General features: G+C 36.2%; 1 protein-coding gene and 1 long non-coding RNA gene across 3 annotated transcripts in view; one reads left to right on the top strand and one right to left on the bottom strand.

Annotated features, from left to right (window-relative positions):
• LOC116083701 overlaps positions 1–9,156 on the bottom strand; it is a 200,394-nt gene that overhangs the window by 51,467 nt on the left and 139,771 nt on the right. The gene's annotated exons all lie outside the window — the stretch shown is intronic.
• Ndufs4 (NADH:ubiquinone oxidoreductase subunit S4) overlaps positions 1–9,156 on the top strand; it is a 95,934-nt gene that overhangs the window by 32,375 nt on the left and 54,403 nt on the right. The window contains exon 2 of the mRNA XM_031360460.1: positions 5,020–5,098. Coding sequence (XP_031216320.1) covers positions 5,020–5,098 — 79 coding nt within the window. The remainder of the gene's footprint in view (positions 1–5,019; positions 5,099–9,156) is intronic.

Raw genomic sequence — 9,156 nt, 5'->3', positions numbered from 1 at the left:
TTCATCCTAAGGGGCTACAAACCCCTAAGCTCCATTGGTCTTTTCTCTAATTCCTTCACTGGGGACTCAGTTCGATGGATGGCTGTGAAGGCTCAAATGTTTTATCTTAGCTTCAAATCACTCCAACTATTAGAGCTTTAAAAAACAGGTTTGAATTATAATAACCCTTTAAGTTTATTTAAAACATTTAAAATCTCTTAACTGTGTTTTTTCAACCAAAGAACAAAAATATCCTTTTTAATTAGGAAGAAAACTCAAAAGCTGATGTCCAAGATAGCATGGGCCACATTATATCTATAGTATAACATTCTAATATGAAATTAAAACATGGTTTAAGAAAACCCATTTTTCATGTCAGTAAGGAAAGTATGCCTTAATATTATCTTTTTATCTTATTATCATTAGAAAATATTATTTATTTTTGTTTTTTTATACCTGATCAACTAAAAGGCATTTGTTAGTCCTTATAAGTTAGTTGGGACTAAGTGACCAAGCTGTCTGATGAACTATCACCTCTCTTTACTCAGGAGATCTCTCCTGTTAGAATCTAATCAGTATCATTCGGTGGTATCCACAGCTTTCCTTCTCCTGTGGAAACAAAGACAAAACCTGTTCCCTAACATTACACATACAATCTGAGGTTAAAACACATCTTTAAAATATACAGGCTGATTTAATTCAGTTTTTCCTACTATCCAGTGTCTCTCTGAAGCTGTTATGTTCTGCTTATGGACAACCTGGACAGTCTATGACTGTTCTTGATAATACCTTCTAATAGTTTTCTCAGAAGCAGTCTTTATTTATGATTTGTTTCTGAGATTGGAGGAATGATAATCTGTGTTTTCCATTGCTCCAACGAATCACATCCCCATAAATTCATAGCTATATTAACCACAGATAGCTCTCCTCCACACTGTCTCAAAACCCCCTCAAACTGAATGTTCTTCCCTTCTGCTTCCTGTGCATCTCTCTATACATCCTCCTGACTTACTATCAGTTTTTCCTATGGTCAGTTCCAGTCAACTGGTTGGTTGCTCTGCTTCTTTACCTATAATTGACTTTATTTAATCCTGTTTACAATAAACAGAAAGTTCTTGGGTTAAAGTTGTGTGCTAGAACTGAGCAACTAGAAACAGTTTTTTTTTCCCAGTAAATAGCACAAGCTTGGGGTTCATAGTCTGACCAAATATCCCTCAACACAAATCTGCAATTCTAGCAGGTTATAGCAGGGAAGTTCATCTGTTCTATATTGTATATGCTGTGTATGCTTTGAAACGTTAAAATCAGTATTGATAAGCTAGGTGTTTTGGCATATGCCTGTATTCTCAACTACTTGAGAGCTTTGAGGCAGGAAGATCACTTGAGATCAGAACATTGAAGCCTGCATGGGCAAGTTGCTATGTCAAAACAACCAAGCACCATAGTATGTACAAGGTCTATATTAAGAAAAATAGGAAATGTGAACAAAGGAAGTCCAGTAGATTCTCACAAATGTGTATGTTTGATATATTAGTAAGGCACAGAACTTATGATCCATGAAAGAAAAAGTGTTCAAGTTATATTTCATTGGTTTTGTGTGCCTTTAATCACAGCATTCCAGAGGCAGAGACAGAAGGATCTCTGAGTTCAAGGCCAGCCTAGTCTATTTGGTGAGTGCCAGTCCAGCAAGAGTTACATCATGAGTCCTTGTCCCAAAAAAGTAAAATAAGAAGTCTCTGTCCTGTGAAATATACTGTAAAGAGAATGGAAAGACAAGCTACAGAACAGAAGGAATGTTTTCAGAACACTCATCTTTGAAAGATGGGTATCTTTAATACACAAAGAATTTGGTAGACAATGAGTCTTGGTGGCCTGTAATTCCAGAACTAAGAGGGTGAGACAGGAGGATGACAATTTTGAGGCTATCCTGGGCTACATAACAAGACTCAGCCCATTCCTTCCCCAACCCCCTTGTCTCCCCCAAAGCTAGTGAGATAAGACACTTGTCACATAAGACCAGTGATTTTAGTAAAGGTAGGAGATAGCCAAGTCCATGAAGTTGTTCTCTGACTTCTACATGCATGCCTTGGCATGTGCACCATCCTACATACACACACATACACACACACACACACACGCACACACACACACACACACACGCACACACACACAGTTATAATAAGTAAACAAAATTTAAAAAATATTCTACCTAGAATATGGGCAAGGTACTAACAATAGTGAGCTAGCACTGCACACCTGTTTAGAATGGCAAATAACTACAATAGTGGCCACAGTCAAATACTAGCAAAAGTAGAAAAAAAAAGCCTCACATGCTGTTAGTGGGAATATAAGACTGTCCAACCACTTTAAAAAGCAGTGTGGAAGTTGATTGGAAGCAAAATATCTTAACATAAGATTAGCAATTATTTACATAGGTATTTGCCTAAACGAGCTGAAATTATGTGTCTACAAAAAAACCCAAGTACCTTTGTGAGTTTTTTCTCCAAAATATCCCATGTTCGTCCATGAATCTATGAGTAGAGAATACTATTATTATACAGAGAATTTTTCCAACAAATTAAAAGTGTATTCACTTGTATTTACTGTAATCACCTAGATTTTCATTATTAGAAGTATTAGAGCAGTACATTGCTCATTGTAGAAACATAAAGAATGAAATCTAGAAGCAGAGGGACAGAGGGGTTACGTGCTCACAAGCAGCTAGTAAATGTAAAGCCAGAGTTAGAAATAAGGTCTCTCTCTGTCTTTCTTTACAGTGACTTCACACACACACACACACACACACACACACACACACACACAATTAGTTGAATACGTTAATGGTGGTAGCTAATTATTACAAGTATAGTTCAGATTTATCCTTTAGGCAGAGAATTATGATTAATACTTCAGAAATCTGGAGCTATCAGTATAGTTACAAAAAGTGTTTATATGATTCTTAATATTGTCTATTTCTGCTTTGGACTAGGTAGCACTGTTAGGACTGCTTTTGTAGAGATACTACTTTTAAACTTTGGGGCATATATTCAGTAATGGGATGGCCACATCAAATGATTCTGTGTTCAATTTTTTAAAGATACCATCACATCATTTTGCATAGTTCTATACTATCTTATATTCTACAGAGATTCCAGTTTCTCTATATTCCTGTCAATGAGGATGGTCTGGTTGTATATAGCCTAAAAGATATGAAATAACACTTCAATGTATTTTGATTTATATTTCTCTGTTTCTTAACATTTTTCATGTAGTTTGGTCACTTATAAATAGATAAATGCTAATACTGATCATTTTCCTGTTTTTATTTTATTAATTTTTTGCTCCTAACTCTTTGATGGCTTGGGAACTATCCCTATTCAGTGAATTGGTCTTACCTACTTGGAAATTGAGTCTTACAAAACTTACAAAGTCTTATAAAACTGTCATATAAAAACTTCCTCCTTGCTTGTTATCATCTTTATAGTACATTTGGGTTAAAAGATTATATACGGTCAATATATTCCTGAGGGTCAGGAGAAAAGTTGGGTATCAAATCAGGCTTTTTTTGTTTTTGTTTTGTTTTTTTTGTTTTTGTTTTTTTGGTTTTTCAAGACAGGGTTTCTCTGTATAGCTCTGGCTGTCCTGGAACTCACTCTGTAGACCAGGCTGGCCTCGAACTCAGAAATCCACCTGCCTCTGCCTCCCAAGTGTTGGGATTAAAGGCGTGTGCCACTACCACCCTCAGGCTTTGTGTTTCTAAGGCAGAGAGATGCACTACCACTGCACTACATTCTGCCATGGTTGTGATGATTAATGCTGTGGGCATAATTGACTCTGGCCCTTTGTTGCTATAATTAAATATTTGAAATTAGAGAACATCTTTTCCTGACATTTGAAATTTATCTAGGGAGTATTTGACACATTACCTCTATAATAACTATATATTATATATGCTCTTGTATGTAGGCAATTTTTCTAAAATTAAATTCATGAATGTATTATTTTAAATAAACATTAGAATCCTGCTAGGCATGATAATGCACTCCTTTAATTCCAGCACTCTATGGGCAGAAGCGAAGGGCTTTCTGAGTTCAAAGCCACTGTGGTCAATCAACATAGCAAGTTAAAGACAGGCCAGGTCTATATAGTATGGCTTTGTCTTAAAACTAACAACACCCCAACCCACGCCTCACGGACAATACCAGAAAGGGTTAGAATCCTATTTTGATCTTATTGTTATATAGCAAGTTTTAGAGATTTTTTTCATGTATAAAAAAAGTTGTGGCCTGGGGTATGTAGCTGATCCTGTAGAATACCTGCATGCATAAAAAGAAATCCTGGTTTAGTCCCTACTGCCACATAAATTGGCATGATGGTGTGGAGGCAAGGATGCCAGAAACTCAAGGACATCCTTGTCTACATAGGCTAGAGTACATGAGACCTATGTCAAAGGAAAAAGGAATTGATTTTGTGCCCATGTTACTTCCAACAACATTTTCTTTTTTTAATTATTCATTCAGACCTTCAGTTTTGTGAACGAGATAGGGGACTGGACTAACAGCACTAGTTAAAATAACCATTCAAATAATTTCTGATTGCTTTATGTTGAGAGTGATGAAGCTTGTTCTCATAACTTAGGACCCCCTCCCAGCTCCCAACTCCTTCCCTGATGCCATCATTTAGGAATCAGTGTTCCAGAACAGTTGGTACCAGTTTGCATGCTTTCGCCTGCCCTTGACAAACCAAGCACTGTACCCTCATAGTGAGCAGACCAGTGCTTGTCATTGGTGGCTTTTTGTGAGAGTCTATAGAGTGACATAAAGTGCTGCCTGTTGTGAACTGTCCAGTAAGAGTTTGCCAAAAACTCAGCAGACAGAACTAATTGGGGAGAAAAGGGCTTTTGTGCTGTCTTCTCTTCCTTTCTTTTCCTTTTTATTTTTAAGAAGACAGATACTGTTAAAGCAATGTGTTTATGTAAGTCTGTCTGCTTCTCTCTCTTCATGTCAAGATCATCCTTTAACTCCAAGTCTTGCACTGCAGGTTGTTGAGCACATCCACTTGGAAGCTGGCAGAGGACCAAACTCGAGACACACAGCTTATAACAGTTGATGAGAAACTGGTAAGGATTTCCTACAATATGCTGCTGTGATTCTTCCATTTGGCATGGTTTTGTACAATAGATTATTCAGTATAGTGGTCTGAGTTTTCTAGGAAAGTTATACACAAACCTTAAGACTTTCATAATAAAATAAAAAAAATTGAATACTATACAAACATTATCATATACAAATATTAACAAATTAAAAATTTCTATTTTTGAAATACTGATGAGAGTAATTGGAACTCTTATTTTGAAATAAATACATTGTTTTTAAATGTTCTAAGTTACGCTACTGTTTAAGCTATATGGTACCTATCAGTGTTCCCTAAATTAAATATATTGGGTCTTCGTAGAACCATGCAGTGTTATTATCACTGTGTGTTTATGTGTGTCCATAACCATCATTTCTGCACAGTAATGAGTTAAGTTATAGCTAACAACAAATGAATAATAATATTTTTTCTATCATTAGTTAGTAACATTTTGACAGCTATTCTTTAAAAATATCTTCAGAGTTTAGATATAGCTTGATATAAATGTTTATATTATACAACAGCAGAATATTGTGTTGTAATATTGTAATGTTTCCGACTACTGGCAGAAATGTCTGAGAGTAGTATAAGTATGCACTTCATTTATTATGTGGTTTACTATATAAATGCGAGTGTCTCCTAATTACCTCCTCCTAAGCAAGCTTTCTACCTGAGCTCCCCCCAGCATCACCAGTTCCTTTCCAGTGGTGTACTCTTTTATCACTTAACTTTGAACCAAACAAGTCACTCTGAAATTTCTATTACACTACTAAAGATACCAGATGTGTAAGTAAAAAAGGAAGCCTATAGTTTGGAAGATCCGTGCCTCAGGCTAACTGCTTTTTATCAAATGCTCTATTAGCCTTGTCTGTTGACACTGTCATCATCTTGGATCATCCTGGTGTAGACCAGTGATTTCAACCTTCCTGATGTTGCTTTGTTGCTACTTCATTAGCTGTAATTTTGCTACAGTTAGGACTTGTAATGTAAACATCTGATATGCAGGATATCTGACATATGAGACCCCAAAGAGGTTGTAGTCCATAGTTTGAGAACCATTGGTGTAGACAACACCATGTAAATTACTGCAATAATGTCATAATTGGTCTTCCCATGTATTTTAATCTCCTGATACATTTTCCCCAGGATAGTAAGAATAGACTTTTCTTAAATGCTATTTTCATCACCTCTTGTGTATAATCCTTTAGTGGTTCTTATCGCCTTAACAGTTAACATTAAAACCCTGATGGCCTTCATGACTTAGTTTTTGATTTTCTGCCTAGGTTTGCTTTGTAGTATTCATTTGTAGAGTATTCTGTAGACATGGAACTTGTTGTTCTTTTTCTTCCTTTCAGAGTTTCTGCTCCAGTTAATGACAGCAGCACTACTGTTTGAATTTTCTTTTTTAAGTTTATTTATTTTATTTATGAGTACACTGTAGCTGTCTTCAGACACACCAGAAGAGGGCATCAGATCCCATTACAGACGGTTGTGAGTCACCATGTGGTTGCTGGGAATTGAACTCAGGAGGTCTGGAAGAGCAGTCAGTGCTCTTAACCACTGAGCTATTTCCCCCCTCCATTTTTTGAATTTTCTTGACCATCTCTTTGAAACCCTGAAATTGGCTTATTGTAACAGTATTATTGTTTATTCAAGTTTTATAGAGTTTATTAATAGTGCTTCCTGGCTCTTTTTATTTTAAAGAGGCATATGACTTCTATATTGCTCTAAACAAGCCATTGAGGACTAGTTCAGTTTGATGCTTTTACTTATATGTCACAAAATCAGTGTATATCACCAGTGGATTTTGCTCTATATACATTGCCCCCCAGTATTGTTATTTTTCTGGAAGTATGTTAGTCAAATGCCAGTACTTTAGTCTGTTAGAAATCTCCTGAGTTCGTGCACATAGTCAAATTTGTTGGAATCATATTTAAAAGGGGTAGCCAAACCCCTAACTTGGAATTTTAGTTATTAATTTTTGTATTTCAATTGTAGGTAACAAAATACTGCTAGATTTTCATGTCTTGCATAAGGACAAGATCACGAATTCAGAAGAGCATTTACAGTGAAAAAAATTTAAAAATTTAAAATTTTAACCCTGTGTATATATCTTTTTATGCTCTAGGTAGCAAAACAAAAGTATGTGTAGAACTTTTCTGCTACTCAGCAGAGTTGTCCTTAGGAAGAACCCTGTGTGCTTTCATGTTGTTGCAGTAGAATTCACCACTTTTTATGGTACAACTTTTAACTGAAACTGCATCAAGATGACAGACTGATTGTGGTTGTTACGTGGTCATTAGTGTGTAGCAGACAGTTTCCCAAAAGTAACTACTAACTTTAAGAAATGTTGTTTGTACTTGGTGAACTTGAGCTTTCAAGTGAAAGTTAGAATTCTCTTTCTAGTTAAAATACAGCTTTGTTGTGCATGTGTGGGTGTCTGTGTGGCTCTGTGTACCTGCGTGTGGCTGAATGAGTGTGATACGCTGAAAGGCTGGGAGTCAGCCCTAGGAGTGCTGGCCTCAGGTGCTGGGCTACCCACTTTTGTTTTGAGATGAAGCTCTCTCATCTCTAATCTGGCTATGTTAGCTGTTGTGGAGTCCCAGGAATCGTCCATTCTCCACGTTGTCACTGCTGAAATGACAAGTGTAAGTCATGCCTGGCATTTAACACGGCTGCTGAGGAACCAGCTGGGTTCTCTTGCTTGCACTTTACCAACTGAGCTACCTACCACTCCAGTCCTGAAGTTATAATTTTATAGAATTTGGTTCTGCTTCTGCCCTTATTAAATTTGATGCCTGTATAGTACTTTATGCCTATTTGATGTGATTGGAATTTACATTAACAAATGTGATTTTTTTAAAATGTGGTGATGAAATATGTTTAGAATCTGTTTGGAATAAATATGTATATATGTGTATATATACATATGTATATCTTGAGTCAATATAACAAATGCATGATAAGTCACAGGTAAAATTTTAAAGTTCAAGATAACAATGAATTATAACCAGATATGAAGCTCTTGGCATTATTGAAGAATTGGTTTTTCTGACTGATGTTTATATGAAAATGCATTGTTTTCATGTACTGGAACCAGAGCAGCGTCCCATTAGAATGTATGAACTCATTAGATGTCAGAACTCATTCACCTTCCAGTAAGCTAGATGTCTATTAAAGAGACCTTCAAAAAAAAAAATCCCAGTTTAAGAATTTGTTACACTTATACTGCATTAGAATTTATCACAGTAAATATCTGTAACTATAGCTTATAAACAAAACAAAACATCATTGGAATTCTAAGGATATTTAAGAGTATAACAAAATCTTGAGACAATAACAAGTTATCCCTCTAAGTCTACTCTTTGGGCTTTGAGTGCTTTCCTGTGACTTACCATTGAGTGCCCGGCAATGCGCTGAATGTCTCTAAAATGCTGTTGCCAGGTTTTCTTGAGCCACTACAGATGTTGTGCATGCGGGTATGGTGGCAGGTACTGCCTGCCTTTTCATCACAGCAGTTCTCAGGATCACTTGAAATGTAGCTCATGTACATCCTTATGGAGAGTTTATGGAGAGCTGGAAGCTCATCAGATTTTATGTGACTGTTAGCAAGTCAAGTGTCATTTCTTCTAGTGTAGCATAGATTTGATTATTATTTGTGACTGTTTTCAGATTCAAATGAAGCTTTTTTTAACTTTTTAATTCTTATGTACAGAATTTGCTGTCTATGGTATAAATGAAGGAATCTGTATAGTGTTTTGTGAATGTTAAGATGATAATTTTTTTTTTCTCAGTATCATTGTGTATTGACAATATGCACTCTGTCCTTAAGGCACTGAATGTCACAGAGGAAGGTCTGTTAGCATTTTTCTAGTATAAGAACCATCACTCATTTGGGAACTATACATAATGGCATTGTTACAGAACAAAGTCTTCTGGGAGTAAAATTGTTTCCCTGGGTTACTATTAATAAAGAATTTTATGCCGGGCAATGGTGGCACACGCCTTTAATCCCAGCACTTGGGAGGCATGAGTTCCAGGACA

This window comes from Mastomys coucha, unplaced genomic scaffold, assembly GCF_008632895.1.
Source record: "Mastomys coucha isolate ucsf_1 unplaced genomic scaffold, UCSF_Mcou_1 pScaffold8, whole genome shotgun sequence".
Classification (NCBI taxonomy): Eukaryota; Metazoa; Chordata; class Mammalia; order Rodentia; family Muridae; genus Mastomys; species Mastomys coucha.
This window is presented reverse-complemented; position numbering and strand designations above follow the sequence as displayed.